The 18208-nt window shown below is 33.4% G+C and overlaps 4 protein-coding genes across 4 annotated transcripts; 3 read left to right on the top strand and 1 right to left on the bottom strand.

The window, feature by feature from the left end:
* The first annotated feature begins 375 nt into the window (after window positions 1-375).
* LOC133695658 (universal stress protein A-like protein) lies at window positions 376-1958 on the top strand. Its single transcript, XM_062117574.1, has 4 exons — window positions 376-704; window positions 911-1002; window positions 1259-1377; window positions 1658-1958. The coding sequence occupies exons 1-4, from the start codon at window positions 512-514 to the stop codon at window positions 1737-1739; spliced, it is 486 nt and encodes a 161-aa protein (XP_061973558.1). The 5' UTR covers window positions 376-511; the 3' UTR covers window positions 1740-1958.
* Window positions 1959-5317: 3359 nt separating this feature from the next.
* Window positions 5318-7054, top strand: LOC133695764 (uncharacterized). The gene is made up of 4 exons (XM_062117707.1): window positions 5318-5738; window positions 5962-6053; window positions 6347-6468; window positions 6804-7054. The coding sequence occupies exons 1-4, from the start codon at window positions 5522-5524 to the stop codon at window positions 6880-6882; spliced, it is 510 nt and encodes a 169-aa protein (XP_061973691.1). The 5' UTR covers window positions 5318-5521; the 3' UTR covers window positions 6883-7054.
* Window positions 7055-12640: 5586 nt separating this feature from the next.
* On the top strand, window positions 12641-15021 carry LOC133696295 (uncharacterized). The gene is made up of 4 exons (XM_062118447.1): window positions 12641-13033; window positions 13444-13535; window positions 13690-13808; window positions 14695-15021. Exons 1-4 carry the CDS (start codon window positions 12799-12801, stop codon window positions 14768-14770), a joined length of 522 nt encoding a protein of 173 aa, XP_061974431.1. The 5' UTR covers window positions 12641-12798; the 3' UTR covers window positions 14771-15021.
* Window positions 15022-15109: 88 nt separating this feature from the next.
* LOC133696294 (endonuclease 2) lies at window positions 15110-17310 on the bottom strand. Its single transcript, XM_062118446.1, has 9 exons — window positions 17065-17310; window positions 16784-16955; window positions 16463-16570; window positions 16326-16381; window positions 16144-16227; window positions 15967-16059; window positions 15766-15833; window positions 15421-15494; window positions 15110-15317 (listed from the first exon to the last, which is right to left on the bottom strand). Exons 1-9 carry the CDS (start codon window positions 17173-17175, stop codon window positions 15223-15225), a joined length of 861 nt encoding a protein of 286 aa, XP_061974430.1. The 5' UTR covers window positions 17176-17310; the 3' UTR covers window positions 15110-15222.
* Between the last annotated feature and the right edge of the window lie 898 nt (window positions 17311-18208).

Below are 18208 nucleotides of genomic sequence, written 5' to 3'. Positions count from 1 at the left end.
GGGATCTTCTTTCTGTGTTGTATTCCCATCAGAGGATAGATTTGGGTTAGACCTCTAAAGTAAGGGAAAGCGCTAGAAAGTTTGTGCCACCGTTATTCCCAAACGACATGTCAAAAGCCGACCGTATTTTCTTTTTCTTATGATAGAGATGGAGGCGACGGAGGAGGATGTGGGCAGCAAATTTCTGTGTTTAATACATCATTATCCAAACTCAACTAACTGGCGTAACTATTGTCAACTGCAACACCAGTTTGGTTTGATTGTTTGGTAAGACCCAAAAAACAAAACTGTATTCAACTACAATTCTACATTTCAACCAAAAAAAAAACTACAATTCTACAAAATATTGCAGTGTAATCGAATTAGTCCAAAAATATCCCACCATTGTGGTCAGTGAAGCACATGATCATAACCACCAGCCTTTAATATATTACTGGGAACCTATAGCTAGAGAGACTTCATTGCCTTAAATAAAGAGAGAACTAGAGCGCTGTTCTGCTATAATAGAATAATGGAACAGGGAAAAGATAGTGAAAAGAAGAAGGTGATGGTGGCAATAGATGATAGTGAGAGCAGCCACTATACACTTGAATGGTTTCTTGATAAGCTAAGAGGTTCCATCGCTGACTCTAATGTTATCATCTTCACTGCACAGCCTAATTCTGATCTGGGTTATCTCCATGCTTCCACTTTTGGCACTGCTCGTAAGTTCCTTCTTATTTCCTTAATGAACATTCATTTCTTTTAGCAGTAATCATAAAAAAAGCGAACAAGTTTATTTTAAAAAAAAGAGTTTAAAGCATATTTCAACCCATTTAGATTAACTTAATTGCAACAATAATAATCTCTCTTTATTTTGTTTTTCATTTGTATGATACTTCAGAGTATAGTTTTTTTTTCTTTTTTGCAGCTGCGGATTTGGTTGCATCCATACAAGAGAATAAAAAAAAGATTGCATTAATTCTGTTGGATAAAGCTAAAGATATTTGTGCCAGACATAGGGTAATGGTTTCTTACATTTATTAACTGTTCGTTATTAAAGCATTCTGCTTGTAGAATGAATTTGTTGATGGTTATTGTACATGATTTATACAACATGTTGATTGAGTGAGTAAATTGAAGCCCCTGTAGTTGAGAAATAAATTGAAATTCCTTCATACACACATAAAAAAGCATGCAAGTACAAGCAGGCTGCACATCAAGTATTTATGCCTGTTGTTATAAGCAGAAATGTTGATACTCTTTTGTCTTCCTAAAGGTCGATGTAGAGATAATGACAGAAATTGGGGATCCTAAAGAGGCAATATGTGAAGCTGTAGAAAAGCTCAACATCCAACTACTTGTTTTAGGTAGCCATAATCGGGGACCTGTGCAGAGGTTAGTTTTTTCTTCTGAAATGGTATACGCATCCTTCTTTTTTCATGTATCCTTACAGAATAAAAAAGAAGAAAAAGAAAAGGTATGTCATTCATTTCAAAATGTAATTGAATGCAAAACAAGTCTTGTATCTTTAACTTGTAGAGCTGTGTAGCAGGTTTATTTTTATAAACTATCATTGTGCTATTGTGTGCAAACACGGGTGCCTCTGCAGTCTGCACTGCACCAAGATAGACTAAAACTTACAAATGACTTATTTAACTCAAGTTTTTTGGGGCAGGGCTTTTCTGGGAAGTGTCAGCAACTACTGTGTGCACAATGCCAAGTGCCCTGTTCTTGTTGTGAAGAAACCTGCAGTTTGAGGACTTCACCGTCATAGTGCTGCTATCATGTGAAGCAAAATGCTGAGTTCTGGTTATACGGAGGCCAGTAAGTCTCAGTTTTCTGTCATAACAAACTTACAGCATATCAATGTTCCTATGCTGTTTGATAAGTTTGATATTTGGGTCTTGTCAAAAGGCGTTGTGTTTGTAAGTTATTACATAAAATAAATTCATCTCAGCTGGTTTGGCTTCTGTTAACATGGGTTATCTTCAGCTCTATTATTTCAGATCGTTCTCAGATATGACGCGAATCTGGCAACACTAGCTACATTTTCATAACCAGCTCATATAAAAAGAAAAGGAAGAGGAATTTTTGGTAAACTGTGCTTGCTTATCTGTGTTAGCTTGCCACCTCTCTGAATGAACATCCCAATAACATTTGTCTAAGTGCCCTCCGGCGACCATTAGTATCCTCAACTTCGTTGTTCAGAATTTCAAAATTCCATTGCTTGCTCAATGCATTGATACCCATCAGCATGCAAATCACCAAAATTTCTCTACTGTTTTTGGTCCTTTTCATTTCCAGATACACCAAAACAAACAAGTCTCTCCTTGATCTACTTGACCATGGTATCTTCCCACCACTGCATGTGAAGTCCATTCCTCTTTATCTTTCAAAAATTCCCGATCAAATGTTTAGAATATTATCAACGCTAAATTTTATTGAGCACATCAATGGCCTATCTACGAAAGAGGAACAGATTACCAGCAAATTCTGTTCAGGTGAGGGAAAACCTATAACTGTCAAACACATTCTGGTGAATACAGACGATAAATTATCCTCCCATAGATGGGATAACCACGGATGCTTAGAGCTTACACACATTGAAAAAAATCAGTCAAGATGTATAAAAACTATATTCAGGGGACTATCTTGATTCTAATCCACTTGGATAGAATTTTCATGCTGGGATTCTGCTGATGGAGGATTTTGATGACCATGACTCTATGTTTCTGCCACGAACTTTTTATCAAGGAGAAACAAACAAAACAAAAATGAGAGGATGAAAAGGAAATTGCCGCAAATACATGAAGGCAAAGAAAATGTTGTAATTTGCTGGTGAGACTAATCCACCAGAAAAATTGATGACGGGGCCAAAGCATCTAGTCTCTATCCTTCTATCCTAGGTAAAACTGTCACGTCTCACGTCAAAAAAACGCGGTGTGTATCAAGTTACCCTCTTCCTTTTCATGAATGAAAGATTTTCATAAATCAAAAGCAACGAAAGAAGGACCCCACCTTCCTACGTCTAATCACAAAAGATTTCGTAAAGAAAACTGAGATCTACAATTAGGAAAGATTCCAATTGCTACGTCAACTTAACTTGCAAGAGCAGAAAGTAATCTTTTCACACACCCCGAAATATAGAGACAATAGAAAAAGCTTCTACAATCTTTAATGACCAATTTGGGACGTCATTACGTGGAAATACAGTAAAACAAAAATTCCCATCTCAGCTAGGGAAGTCCTAAAGAGGGCTCCAATTCTAATCTGGGCATATCATTATTTGGACTGCTAACTGCGCTAACCTAGCCTAAAAGTTTCACTCCGCACTGAAAAGAGCAAAGCACCCTGAAGCACTGAAGAAAAAAAATGGCTGTTATCCAAAGCATATTAATTTTAGATAAGAGAAAGAGAACTCTTGGTTACTTATTGAGGGAAATTTACTGTTGAGGTACAACACAGGGCTCAACTAACACCCTCGTGAATTCAAAACAATGTCCTGTACATTTGCAGACTTTTGGTGATATAAATTAGACACAGCTTTCTGTAGATATATGGAGTTTAAGTTTTATTTTGGCCTTTAATTAATACTGAATCATGCCTGAAAAAAAATTGAATATCAAATCAATTTTTATTTTTTTTTATAGTTCATCCACAATAATATGTAAAATTATTAACAATAAAGTCTTGCACAATAAATAAATAAAACTCATACCTTTTAAAGTTATATTTAATGTTGCTCTCGTGCAAATTAACCTGATCCGCCGGAAAATATTATTTAACCCCATTGATTTGATAGTATTCTCGCGCTAACTTGTGCACATAGAGAATTTGAGACTAGATTAGATTTCATTTGTTGTGATTTATAACAAAAGGTCTGAAATTACACAAAATAACAGCAATATGTCGTTCTTAGTAATAAAAACGAATACTTAAATGTTTATTCAATGGCTAGAAACTCTAGATCGAGTTAAAATGTTGCATCACATGCATAGGCGGAGGTATGGCAAAGGCTGGGGTGGGTTTTAGCCCAAGTTAAGATTTTATCAATACTTTTTAACTAGTTTGATGTAAAATAAATTTTTAATTTTTAATTAAATTATTAAAAAATTCTGAAAATTTGCATGGAGCCTTCTAATATAATGCTTTAGTTTGGGTTAAAATTTCAGAATTTTTCGAGAAATTTAGAAATTTGATGAAAAATCACAATTTGACCAGTTTTACATTATTGGACGTAATTTTCAATCCGACCATCAGATCGAGCTGAAATTTTACGAGAGATCTTAAAATATGTTGAATAAAATCTGGTTAAAATTTTAGAATAAATGGAGCTTGGTAGTGCTAACAAAAAAAAGGACCGTCAAATAAAAGCAAAATGACTCATTAAGAGTAAAATGGTTATTTGCCATTAAAAAATAAAATAAATAAGCTCCTCCTTTCTTTTATATGTTGCCGACTGGGCAGAAGCAGAATAGAAAAAAAAAAGCGAGAGAGAAATAGAAAAGAGTAAGGGAAAAACATAAAAAAAATCTAAAAAAAAAATAAAAAAAGTGAAAGAATAACCTCATAAACTTACAAAGTCCAACTTATAAAACACTAATCTAGGGAAGAATCAAGTGAAGAAGGGAGGAAATGAAAGAGGGAAAAAATTTATTTAGTTTGTTTTTCTGTTAACATGAGATTGTTATTTTATCCCGGTTGAGGGGTTGTTACAATATCGATTCAGATTCGATTATAGATGAATTATATTTCACAAAACATCAAAGAATATAACTTTAATAGTGAGTTTATTTTTACTTTTACTTTAATTGTATGTACATGAGTTAATAACCAATCTTAAAAAATATTTATATATTTATTTAATAGCCTAGAATAAAAAAAATTCCTGCCTCCGTCCTTGATCACATGCCTAAGAAAACCCAATCTCCACCCCTACAGCATGTTATTAATTGATTTGAAAAAAATAGGATTGCAGTGGGCACAATCTAGTCATGCTTGGGAAGCGAGTCAGCGACCGCCCTTTTTGTAAGAAAGTCCTCCAAGCTGTCATGTCTTGTGTTCATAGATCATCTTGACTTCTACCAGATGATCGTTGCTGTCAAGGTTACTTAATACTTGAAGGGGCATAAACAAAATTAAAATTCAATGATAAAATTATGAAGTTGAAAAAAAGAAAGGATTAACTGTATATTAATAGTATTATATACATTATCTGAAATCATGATTTATTTGAAATCCGTGTTTCTATTAAACTGATTAAAATAAAACATTTTCAACATATGTATTTTCTCCTCTCTTTAAAATAACAAGTCAGCAGCAAATCAAGCAATGGTTATCAGCACATTGGAGAGGTGCGGGCGAGATGTATTTTAGCTCTTGTAAGCTATAATTAAAAAGAAAATTTTAAATGATGTAAAGTCAGGGTTTTCAAGTTTCTTTTTTCTCTATAAACAGAAATAGTCTGAAGTTGAGGTGGTGCATAGCAAGAAAGTCTTTCCTGCTCTGAAAATCTGGAGTTGCTTCTCTCTTGCGAAAAATGGAGAAACAAATAGAAGGGTCTAATCAGAAGGCGATGGTGATCATAGATGAGAGTGAGTGCAGTTATCATGCACTCATGTGGGTGCTTGACAATCTCAAAGGATTCATTACTGACTCACCGCTTGTCATGTTTGCTGCACTACCTACTCCTAACTGTAACTTTGCATATGGGGCACAACTTGGCACCACTGCGTTGTATTGTACAGTCTCACCCAGTTAGTTTTCTTTATCTTCTTTGTTCTTCTTCTGGTTTACATTCCTGTTTCTAAATTTGGTAGCTTGCTGTGTTAATATTTAATTCTTCTCTTTTGGTATATTTAGTATTTTGATCTGAAAAGTTTGTTTCCAATTTTTTTTTTTATGTCTGAGTTGTGTTTTTAGTATCGTTTTGACTACAGAGTTACAGATTATTTACAAGCGTATATTTTTTCACCGCAGCCCTAGGTTTGATTTGTTCCATGCAAGAAAGAAGCAAGAAAATCTTATTGGGTGTCTTGGAGAAAGCTGTGGATATCTGTGATAGTCGAGGGGTATGGCCACTGGATCACTTTCTTCCAGGTTATATCTGACTTGGCAATATGAAGACGAAACTAATATATATAGAAGAATCGCTTTCTTTTTTGTTCCTGCTGACAAAATCAGCGAATAAATTTCAGTTCAGGAATTTACACTAGCATTAAAATCTGAATTTCATCTGAACAATAAATCAAGTAAAGCTGAGTTCATGTCTCCATGCGTATTCACTTGTTTTCAGCAATCTTGCAGTCAACAGTGCAGGATATGTGTGTGTGTTCCTCAATTCATGTCATTTTTGTCTCCACAGGTGAAAGCAGAGACAATCACAGAAGCTGGGGAGCCTTATGAGCTCATAAGCAGTGCTGTTCAAAAGAATAAGATTGATCTACTAGTGATCGGTAACACACTCGTTAATGGAACCCTTAAAAGGTTGGTTTTCTTCAAACTTTTTTTTTTTTAGAAAAAAATCAGCAATTTGGTTAAATTGTCCAGTTATCAAAGGGTACTTTCTTATCTGTCTAAATCACATAAATCACTTGAAAATGTCTTCTCGTACGATTATGACATACTAATTCATATTTACATGATATCAATTGCCAGTCACATGTCTCTTGATACTGGAATGGTTACAGTGACGTTAACCTGTTACCCAAAACCTCATCCTACTCAAAATATAGATTATCATTCAGATGGGTACCAATACAAATGAACTTTTGCAATAAACTTCACCACAGGCTCTAAAATTAGATTTTGTTTTGATCCAGGGATTTTCTGGGGAGTCAGAGCAACTGTTGCCTACTTAAAGCCAATTGTTCTGTCCTTGTTGTCAAGAAACCAGAATGAAAAGGCATTACTTCTATTTCTACGTGGGATTACTTGGTAATTATTAAGTTTTTTGGACATCATTTGTATGGTACTCTTGTTGTCATTACATGTATGCCATGGTTATGTAAGAAATTAAGCTGCAACAGTGATTGGTAGTTATATCCATATGATTAGATTTAATTTGCTTTCAGATCTGTTCAAGAAATGGGTTTAAGTTAGACTAACAACCAATATTTCCCTGACAATTTCCTTGAAGAACAAGAATGACAATTTAAGCAAGCAAATTAACTGTCTTTTTTGTACAGTTCGCGACCCAACTAGATGTCTTTTTATCCTAAGAAACACTAGCTAGATTTTGACACGAGCACTCAGATGCTGTGATCACCTAGGAACAACAAAGAAAGGTATTGGTAGAGTTGCTGGCAATAAATAGCTGAAGATATAAAAGAATCTGGTACTAGTTTCATAATTCGAAGCAGGATTGCTGTTGCAGAGACTAAATTCTGCTAAGCTTTACTATTGTGTCCAAGTTATCTTAGCATGCTTGTTTGGCCGGAACAAAATGCCCAGCCCTCAATATATTGTGCACGGAAAAACATTGGAAGGAGTGAATCCGGCAGTTAGGCTGTCCTCTGGACGGCAGTTAGGAATGATGTTCTTGTGGGCCAATTAATTTGTATAAACTACGTTGACTTCCTTGCTCGGCAATGCTGAATTATTGTCCTTGTTCAACCGACGATGACAACGCAAAATATTAATAACATACACCAAGCTCAGAGAGGTCAAGGCAGTATAGAATGCCACATTCATAAAAAACGAATCTTTTTTTTTTATCGTTTTGCATAATAATTCACATCTAATTATTACAATTTACAACAGCCAATTGTTCATCTTAGCTGTGAGGAAATTTTTGTTGATTATCTATATATTTTCCTTATTTCTATTTTTCGTTTCTGATCACCTGAGACTCGGTCTGTCTACAACCAAGCGTTGACTATTAGCTGGGCACGAGCCTGAACAAAACAGAACGTTGTAATTTCAGAAATATCTGTCCATTAGTAAAAATATACAGATAAAGGATTCAGAAACCGAAAGTAGATGAAAAGGACATGGCGATTTGCATGGTCACAAAGAGAAAAAGCATCCGCATTCCTTTGTTTCGAAAATTCATTGGCCTGGACTGTTTCGAAAAAGCATATGCATCCCATTACATTTTATATTTTGTTGAGTAATTTCCAAATTTGCAATGTAATAAACCATTATAATTCGATCGTGACTCATTACATTATAAGTATAATATAAAAACATTATGTGATGAACAAATTACATGATTGAGAGTAATTGCATAGGGACTTGATTGCAAAGAAATTTATCATCAAGACTAAAATGTGATTTTAAAGAAATTCAAGGACAAAACAACTTTCAAATAAAGACCAATTTGTAAATAAATATAAAATATCAAGCCTAAGATCGATATTTTTTAAAAACTCAAGGACTGAAATGAAACCCTTAAAAAATCTCCATTACAATACTAAAAATATTTGTAACCAAATAAAAAAAATATAATTCACAGATGATTAGATGACATTATATTATCGTGTTGAGCACGTGATTGATAATTTGATCCCCACGTCTTTGTCATCATTATTACATATTCTATATTTCTAGCGTTTGGGATAAGACAAAAAATTAATTATCCGACTCTGCCCTTATTTTGGGATAAGATTGATTTACAGGTAACAAAAAGTAAACTATGGCGCTACAAAAGGATTCTTTCTTGCAGTTTTTTTCAGTGACTTTATCGGTTTGATGGGTCTAAAAATAACCTGAATAATTAATAAAATGTTGTTTGATTTACAAAAATTAAAGATAATATCTTTTAAAAAAAATATATTGAAACGGTAACATATTAAATTGATTTGAGCCAATTTAGGATAAATTGTCAAATCTTTAACTTAAATCATGAGACTATGATAATTCTATATAAAACAAATTAAAATAAAAAAGAAATTGAAAAAAATTAATATATATATATATATGTGAGTTAACAGTCAAACTCATGATTAAGGTTATGAGACCGAGATAACCTCATAAAAAAACAAAAAAAAACATGAGTTAACTGGTCAAACTCGTGACTAAGATCAGAGGATTATGATAACCTCGTAGAAAACAAATCAAAAAAATTTATGAAATTTAATTTTTAATAAACTCATTGTTAAATATTGAAATTTTAAGAAAAATTTAATCTAAAACATGATACAATAAAACGACATGAGTCTATCCAAGTTAACTCGCAAAACACATGACCCGAGTCATAAAATTGGGATAACCTCATAGAAAGCAAGCAGCGATAAATCATGAAACTTGATTCATGGTCAACTTGATGCTGAAGGATGAAAATGAAAAGGTATCAATTAAAAAAAGATAAAAAAAAAACTTGAGTCAACTAAGTTAACCCGCAACTCAAGTCATAAGATCGAAATAACCTTATAGAAAGCAAACCAAAAATAATCATGAAGTCTAATTCATAATCAATCAAATGCTGAAAGATAAAATTAAACAAACTCAATTTAAAAAGATTAAAAAAAACTCGAGTCAACTGAGTCAACTCGTAAAACTTGTGATCTGGGTTATGAAACTGAGGTAACCACCTATAAAACAAACCATAATAATTATAAAGGTCAATTTCCAATAAACTAAATGTTGATGTATCAAATTAGAGAAAGAAATATAGTTTTTTTTTTTAAAAAAAAGGCAAAGAAAAAAAATACTATTGAAATAACTAGTGTTTCATGAGATGGTACATAGTAAACGCATTACCTTTTTTAGTGTATATATACTACTAGTTATGTGACAAGTGCTTTGCTGCGATCCATTTTTTTTCAACAAAAAAATTATATATACAAGCTATCTCGACTTGTTTTTGTAGAAAATAAAAACATTTATGCATGCATGTAATTAAATAAATCCAAAATTATGTGTGTTAATAATTTTTTTAAAAAAGAGTCACAAACGACAACTAGGAATAAAATTGAAAAAATCAAGAGACGGATATAAATCAAGATCTTTTATCTTGCAAGACGAGACATTTACCTGGTTGTGTTTGCTAAATTTATTTATTAAAATAATGTTTTTTATTCAAACAAATGATAATATAAATAGATAAATATATTAAATTAATTGATTAAAATAAAAGGAAAAAAATATCATGTAAGGCTGAACATATTATAAATATTATCAAAAAATAAAAAACATTATTTGAAAATATAAAGGTTACACACACACACACACACATAAAAGAAAAATCGCTTAAGAAATTAAATATATACAAAATAACAAAAAATATCAATATTTTAAAAGAGACTCCACAAACAAAATAAAAGAGATAAGTTATATTAATTTAAATATAAATAAAAAAGAATAATTTTTAAAAATAAAAAGCATAAGGCAAGGTGTTGCTAGGCTTGACAAATTTTGTTAGGCCCCGCATGCTTGGGTCTTTTTTTTTTATATGGGGTGGATGACATATCATCTACCCAACGTTTTTGAAAAAAAATAAAAAGACACGTTGTGTGATTTTGCTAAGATTTCAGCCATTATAGTGTCCGAAAAATCAGGATTTAAGGTGTTTTTTACACAAGAACTTGTTTTTTAACCCATTTTCATCCAAAACACTATAGAAAACCATGATAAACCTATCAATAACCTAAAAACCTCAAAAAATCAAAAATCAAAATCAACCTAAAATAAAAAAATCATTTCGGGCTCGGATCTATGTTTTTACCAACTTTAAAGTTAAAAAAATACTTAATATGAACTCTCCTCATTAAATTGAATCATTTGGTACAAATATCGATCATTTTGGTAGCTTAAATCGTCGTTAACGATATTTTTCTCTCTCTATCATCAAAGTTTAACCACTTCTTTATCTTTTTTCTCGAATCAGAGACTAAAAAATAAATTTTTATATCAAAATTAAATGGAGAAAATATTGAGGTACCGAATATGTATAATTTTTAAAGTACAAGGACTAAATTAAATTTTTTATTTGAATTTTGAAAACATCACCTATTTATGATATATTTTCTATTCTAATCCTTGTTTTTTAATTTTATATTTAGTTAACAAATTTTACTCGATTGCTCTTGAACTTGGCTTAAAAAGGATGTAATCACACACAAAAAAAAAGTTTAAAAAGTTAATTGGAAAACAAATATGAATAATAAATCCATGGTAAAATATAAAAGGATGCATAATATTATCCGAACAATACTTATCCCACATATTTTAGTGTTTTTACTTGATAATAAGAAAAAGAAACCGGACAATCTTCCATATGTCTCATGCTCAATTTTTTTTAAAGCCATATACAGCACTCATTAAAAAAGATATCATTAATATTTTAAACAATAAGTATATTTCGTACATTTTAGAGTAATATGTTGTGAGCACGTGGAAATAGCAATCCTAAAATAAAAAAAAAAGAGAGAGAGAGTGAAAGCGTCATATTTCAAAAGTAAAGGTAATAAATACCATGACCGAATGTTTAAAACGTCCGATTAAATAAATGGTGACATATTTTAACATTCAGCCTTAAGGCTCCCTTTATCTAGACGGTAGTGTTTGTGTTTTTTAAAATTTAAAAAACATAGTGATACATATGTTTGGTTATCACATGTTACAAAAATTTAAAATGCAGGTCACACCAGTAAAATGAAGCAGGACCATGATTTTAGAGAAGCAGTAAAATATTGTTTTTTTGCAAGTTTAACCACAGGTTCAACTTTTCTAGAGATAGCAGAGATAAGAAATTACCAGCTTATCCTCTTCCTGGCTGGCCCCCCCTCCAATCCCTCGGTTGAACCTTCTGAGGTTGTGACGACTTTCTGCGGGTCTCTTGTCGAAATGAGAAGCTAGCAAAACAACAGTTGGTGTGCAGTCCATTAACGACGCCTCACTTTGTCCCTTACAGTGAAACGTAAATGTAGAAAGTGATGTTTATTGCAGTGACCAATCTTTAGACAAACGGATCTGTGTATTTCCCTTGATAAATCAACTGTTTTTACTCTTGAAAGTTTAAATTGCAATTGTTTCATTTATTTCTCTTTATTAACAGAAACAGAAGAAGAATAGCAAACTATCTGTAATTATTAATATTATGAATGAATTCCTTTTAGGTAATTGTATTATAATATTAAATTGAACTATAATTTTTAATCAAACACAATAAATTATTTTTTATTTAACCTCAATTTTAACCACAGTTTTCACCAAACATATATTTTTCAAACCAACCACAACTAAAAATACTTTTTATAAAACTATTTTTTCCAAACCACAACCACAACAGCCATCGCAATACCAAACTGACTTGTCTACCAAAACAACACTGAATCACATCTTAAGACGAATATTTTGAATATCCTCCTCCTATTTCTGGGGACCATGTCCAAAAGGTCTTCTGGATAAATTTTGTGGTGTCATACGTTTGGATATCTATGTTGTTTGCTATTGCGGTGTCATGTTTTTGAATTTTTTTTAAAAAATTTTAAATTATTTTTTAAATATTCTTAGATTTTTTTACATACTAATATAAAAAATAAATTATTAAAAATAAAATTATTTTAATATATTTCTTTACTTCCAAAGAAACCTAATAAAAAAGTCCTAGGAAAGCAGGATTTATGAAGAAAAGTAGTTTTTTTTCACGTGTCTAATGCACAGAACTTCTTGATATTTGACTGGCCGTTTTGACCTTGTTAAAACCGCCACTTGTTTCTCTTTACCACCATTTCACAACCCACAAGGCAGAAGCTACTGGCAGCTGCTGTCTTCAACAAACAGACACGACCATTTGGCTCCTGCATCTTTTATCTCCAAACCAGAAGTGAACTTTTGCATCTCTCTGTGCTTCATTACTTCAAACCCTAGAAAATGGCGGAGCACGTGACGGAAAATGGAGGGGTACCACTTGAGAGGAAAGTGATGGTTGCCGTTGATGATGGTGAGTATAGCCACTATGCTCTCATGTGGGTGCTTGACAATCTTGAGGAATCTATCACTAAATCACCTCTAGTTATCTTCACGGCACAGCCTCCTCCCAGCAATAACCATTCTTTTACTGCCGCTGCTCTCAGTTCTGCTCGCATGTACTGCTCGGTTTCAGCCAGTAAGTGCTCCTTTTTTCCTCTATTTCTTATATATACAAAATCTGAAGTTACAGGATTTGATTTCTATTGGAGTTGTAATTCTTTTTTTTGCGGAACCAAAGCATATTGTTGAGAAATCAAAAGGAGATTCGTATTTCATTCAAATCCTTAGTGAACCAAAACATGTCCAAGGAGTTTGCAGTGTCCACATAAAAAGTTTTTTTTTTTTCTCTAAAAGTAGAGGAAAAGGATCCTTCGAATCTACTATTCCTCGGTCCGTCCGAGTGTGTTTTTGTGCAAAGATCCTCTATTTTCTTTTTGTTACTAAAATTTTGATTGACTGGTATAGAATCTTAGGAGAAATAGACCAACATCTGGATTCTGGATGTTGGAAATTGTACGCTCAAATTATTTATGTTGTGTGTGACAGATCCGGAGTATACTTACACTATCCAAGAGCAGAATAAGAAGATCGCGTTTGCTTTGCTGGAGAAAGCTAAAGAAATTTGTGCTGGTCGAGGAGTACGCTCACGTTTCTCTGTTCTATACTGATTAGCATGAAATTCAATTGTTTCACAACCGTCCAAGATATTAAAGCCCTAATTTGCATTTGATTTTATGGGGCATGCCAATGTGTGTAAAAGAGGACTTACATTTATTACTTTGTTTTTCAAAGGTTGATGCTGAGACATTAACAGAGGTGGGTGATCCTCAAACAGCCATATGCGATGCAGTTCAAAGGCTCAATATTAGCCTGCTTGTTCTAGGGGAGCGCGGCATTGGCAAAATCAAAAGGTTAATCCTCTCCTATCTACAAAAGGGTTTACAAATTTATATCTGTTTCGATGCTCAGTAGCTTAAGTAAAAACTATCTCTCTGATGCTGTTACATACAAATTTTACAATTCATCGACTGTAGCTGGGATGATGGTGCAAGTTAAAAAAAATAAAAATACAAAGCACTCATTTTTCATCAATTCATCAACTTGAAGCCTAACATCAGAAATGTTCGGTGTCATTGAGACCAAGATAAAACAGAATTGTTTTGTTGTTTATGAAAATTGGTACTGTTAAAAGTTGCTTGAGAAAATGTGACAAGGATATGAAAATATTTATTGATGACTCATGAGTCAGTAGGTTTAGTTCTTGCATTTAGACGCAGAATGTATTATAGTTCGAGTTACGATCATATACCTTTCAACCATCCACAGTCTTCCTTGCTGTTTTAAAGAAGGATGTGAAAACTTATTAGAATGTTTTCTACTAGTCCAAATCTTCACGAGAAGCAACAGATAGAAGAAACATTTTCACTTGGTTTATCCAGTTATGCTTTCCTAGTTTTTTCCCTCTTTCTTTTTATTTGACAAATGACGATCACAGTTAACATTTTACTTATTCTGCCAGTTAGAGCCTGTTTGGGAACGCGGCTGCGGCTGCGTTCCCAAAAAATTTGAATTTTTTTTTTTTTTGCTAAAATTTAATATGGTTTGTACGTTTTGGATCGTTTTGATGTGCTGATGTCAAAAATGATTTTTAAAAAATGAAAAAACATCGTTGGCATGCATTTTGGCATGAAAAGTTATTTGAAAAGCACCCGCAACCACACTGCTAAACACGCTTTTAAGTTATTATACTAACTTCAAATAGCATTTCTGGGTTCTGATTCCAATATCTTTACACAGAGCTATCCAAGGAAGTGTGAGCAGTTACTGTCTTCACAATGCAAAGTGCCCCGTTCTGGTAGTGAAGAAACCTTAAAAAAAGAAAAGTATGCTATGTTGTAAACTTGGATTTAGACTACATTTCTCTATTTCTTGTATAGATATTTGAGCTGATCCAGCTGTAAATAATTTGTGTTAAAAAAAAGGTGGTGTTGCAATGAATTCCCCACAAAGTTCAACCTCTCGATGTTTTGTTAAATGCATTGAATGATCTGTATTCTGTAGTTTCTCAAAAACTTGTTATTTTCATGGAATGTATGTTGAAAGTACTGCTTTTTCCTTGTACCACCATTGCTTGTAACAGTATCTACAATTATATGTCTATCTGTACTTGTTTGATTTAAACTAAATTTTAAGAAAAATCAGAGTGCTTGAGTTTTTAGAAGACAATATGTAGTATTACATTTGCAAACAATGCCTCAAAGTTTGGGATACATTGCATAGATAAGGCTTCAGGATGCTCTATTTAATTCCAGAACCAAATATTCGTCACTGAAAAATGCGGTTGAGCGTGGCTGCCAGACGAACCCCACCTTGAGCTAACCGCAATTTCACAATCGGTAAACGGGATAGGAAATAATCATCTGCAATGCAAAAGAGATGGTCTTATTTTTTCTGATTAATCGAATAACAAGTGCATGCACTCAAACCAGTAAACCTCAGAAGGATATCTTGCATCTTTCCAACCTTCTAACACGGTCCCTTCAGTCGCCCCTTTATATGCCCAATCGCATGCTGCTTTGATACCTTCAGATGCGTATCTATAAAACAAACAATTTTATTTTTAAGATTAATGTATGAATTATTGTAATAATAAAATCCAGAATCAAGTTAATCAACGTCCATCCTAGCTGTTTGAATTAAGTTTAATTACATGCAAGGGTTGAAAATATAGAAAACAGGCAGGAAAAAAAATTACAGGCGTGACTAGGGTTGAACAGACATCGATATTGTCGCAAAATAATCTTATGGTGAGAAAGAAATTCCTTATAAATTGTTCGTCTCCTAATAAATCGAGGATGTTAAACATACATGTCCGGGCAGGCTGTCTTGTTAAGGCTGCAGGTCTCCCATCCTGGAATTAAATCTGCCCAGTCATTCTGTTGTTTGGTTATTGCCAAAGGCAACAGAGAATAAAAAAAAAAGAAAGTTATGTCAGAAAGGGTGAAGAAAACGAACAGATTTATTGGGCCAAACGTATTTCATTTGGTTCAAATCTTTGAAGAAGAGTACCGTGATATTTTTCTGAACGGCATCAACCAAGTCATCCACGTTTGAGTTGTACAATCTTTCCTCTGCTGTCTCTATTATACTGGCATCCCAAATCTGTAAGCATTGACATTAGCACAACGTTAAGCTTTTTTGTTAAAGGCCGAGGCATTTTCGACAACGTTTGGCAGTTGGACTGACATGGTGAAGGACTTGTTTCCTTCTGTACCAATGGACATCAATGGTGTTGCCTCCTTTGTCTGAAGCAAAACCCACATGTAGAGGCTGCATTGAAAAAACATTACTATCATCTACAAAGGCGAAAAGCATTGACTCGACAATGAACACAATATTGCGGAATAAAAAGTGCAATTTTCTCACACCTGATGGATGTCTCCCATAAAATGAGAAAGGAAGAGAAGGGCTTCTGTCAGGTTATCTGATAAATCAACTCATTTCGTTAGCAAGATTTATGATGACAGGCAGGGAAGATTGATGAATAACAATTTGTTTTCATTACAATCAGCTTGCGAGGAACCACTGTTGTAGGTAAGAAGCTGGGTAGTGTAATTGTTAATTGCCCCAGCAACACACCTTCCTTTTTCACCAGTATCATCCTCGCAATCCCCTGAGCATAAAAAAGAAAAAGTAAACACCTGCAGCAATGGCTAATTAAAGCAGAACCACCAAATTCGGCTTTCGTCTTTCTACGGGCAGTTAACACCAGAAAAAAAAAAAAAAAAAACTGGTCTGACTTAGAAGCAATACAAACAGGGAAGGGAAAAAGGGACAGAGAGAAAACGGGGATGGTATTTCATATACAAGCAGAAGAGCAACTTACTAGTGTATTTGTAGTTGCAAACATCTGGGGTATTGATGAAATGAAGAGGGGCTGACCAATGATAACGGAACCTAACCTCGTCTGCCCATGAGCACACACTCCCTAAGTCATTCCCTGCATATTCTGGCAGCAGTTGCTTGACAGCATCTGCAGCAGCTTCACTTAAGCGGGACTGTTACAGCACAAAAGCACAAGCACAAAATAGATATTGATCCCTAAAAGAAGAAAAACACACATCGATCGCACATAACGATATAAGAGCAAAAGAGAAGCTTAAAGACCTGAGCAATTCTGCATACTGTGAGGTGTCCATCAATTCCCCAACCATTAATCACTGGAAACAGAAGCAGAAGTGAAACAATTGTCAAAAGATTGATACACCAATACCCCATTGTCAATTTTGGACAGACAACTCTCGCTGAGCTCTCAGTATTTATGCAGAGGTACCATTGCCGACGTGGGAGAAAAAAGAGGAAAGAATCTAAAACGTATAGACTCTGGGTAGGTGTGAACTGTATGAGCACCCAACCTTTTTGCCAGTGTATTTGTTCCATTTCATGTGAATACTAACTATATCTATATGGTTATTTTATTTTTAAATTTAATTTATGATTGGGATATGCAGTGACGGCTTAGGATCCAAATTTTTGTTCACACTTGGAAGTTCGAATTGCCATTTGACTAGAGTGTCTGTGTTTAATTAAATTTATTTCGGCGGAATATACTCATTGTTTATGCAGGCAGGTGCGTGCTTGGAAAGGAAAGGACCCCAAAACGGACAGCATAATGGCTGAGATGGAGGTGGTAGGATGGTGATTGAGAGATATCCTGTTCATTTCCTTCTTGAAAGGCAGAATCTTTTTAATTAAATAAAAACGGATTCTGTATAGAATTCATGGAAAGGATAATACCTTATGTGACATTATACAATATCATAGGAGTGAATTACAACAATCCTCTGCTGTGAAATTACTGAGATCAAACAAAATTTAAAATTTATTTAGCATACCCAAATTTTGAGATTGCATATGGCTATATTAGTATATCATTGAAATCCGAAAATATACATGGAAACACCTTTTTTATTAAAATTAATCAATTATTGCTTTTGCGGCCATGTTTGCTACAAGGCTACGATAAATTATTGAATGTTTGAGTTTAAAGCCAGTTAGCTTGTTTTTATGTTTTATGAGTATTTTTTAAAATAATATTTTTTTTGTTTTTAATTGTTTTGATATGCTGATGTAAAAATAATATTTTAAAAATATATATATATATTATTTTAATTTATTTTCAAAAAAAACTGAAAAAAAAACAACACTGCCACTTTTTTGCATCCTATTATTCCTCGAGTCTCTCACAACGATTTAACCGAACCAATTCGGGTTCGGCTGCAATGGCTCCATTCCTCATTTTTTTACTGTG

This window comes from Populus nigra, chromosome 6 (assembly GCF_951802175.1).
Source record: "Populus nigra chromosome 6, ddPopNigr1.1, whole genome shotgun sequence".
NCBI lineage: Eukaryota > Viridiplantae > Streptophyta > Magnoliopsida > Malpighiales > Salicaceae > Populus > Populus nigra.
This window is presented reverse-complemented; position numbering and strand designations above follow the sequence as displayed.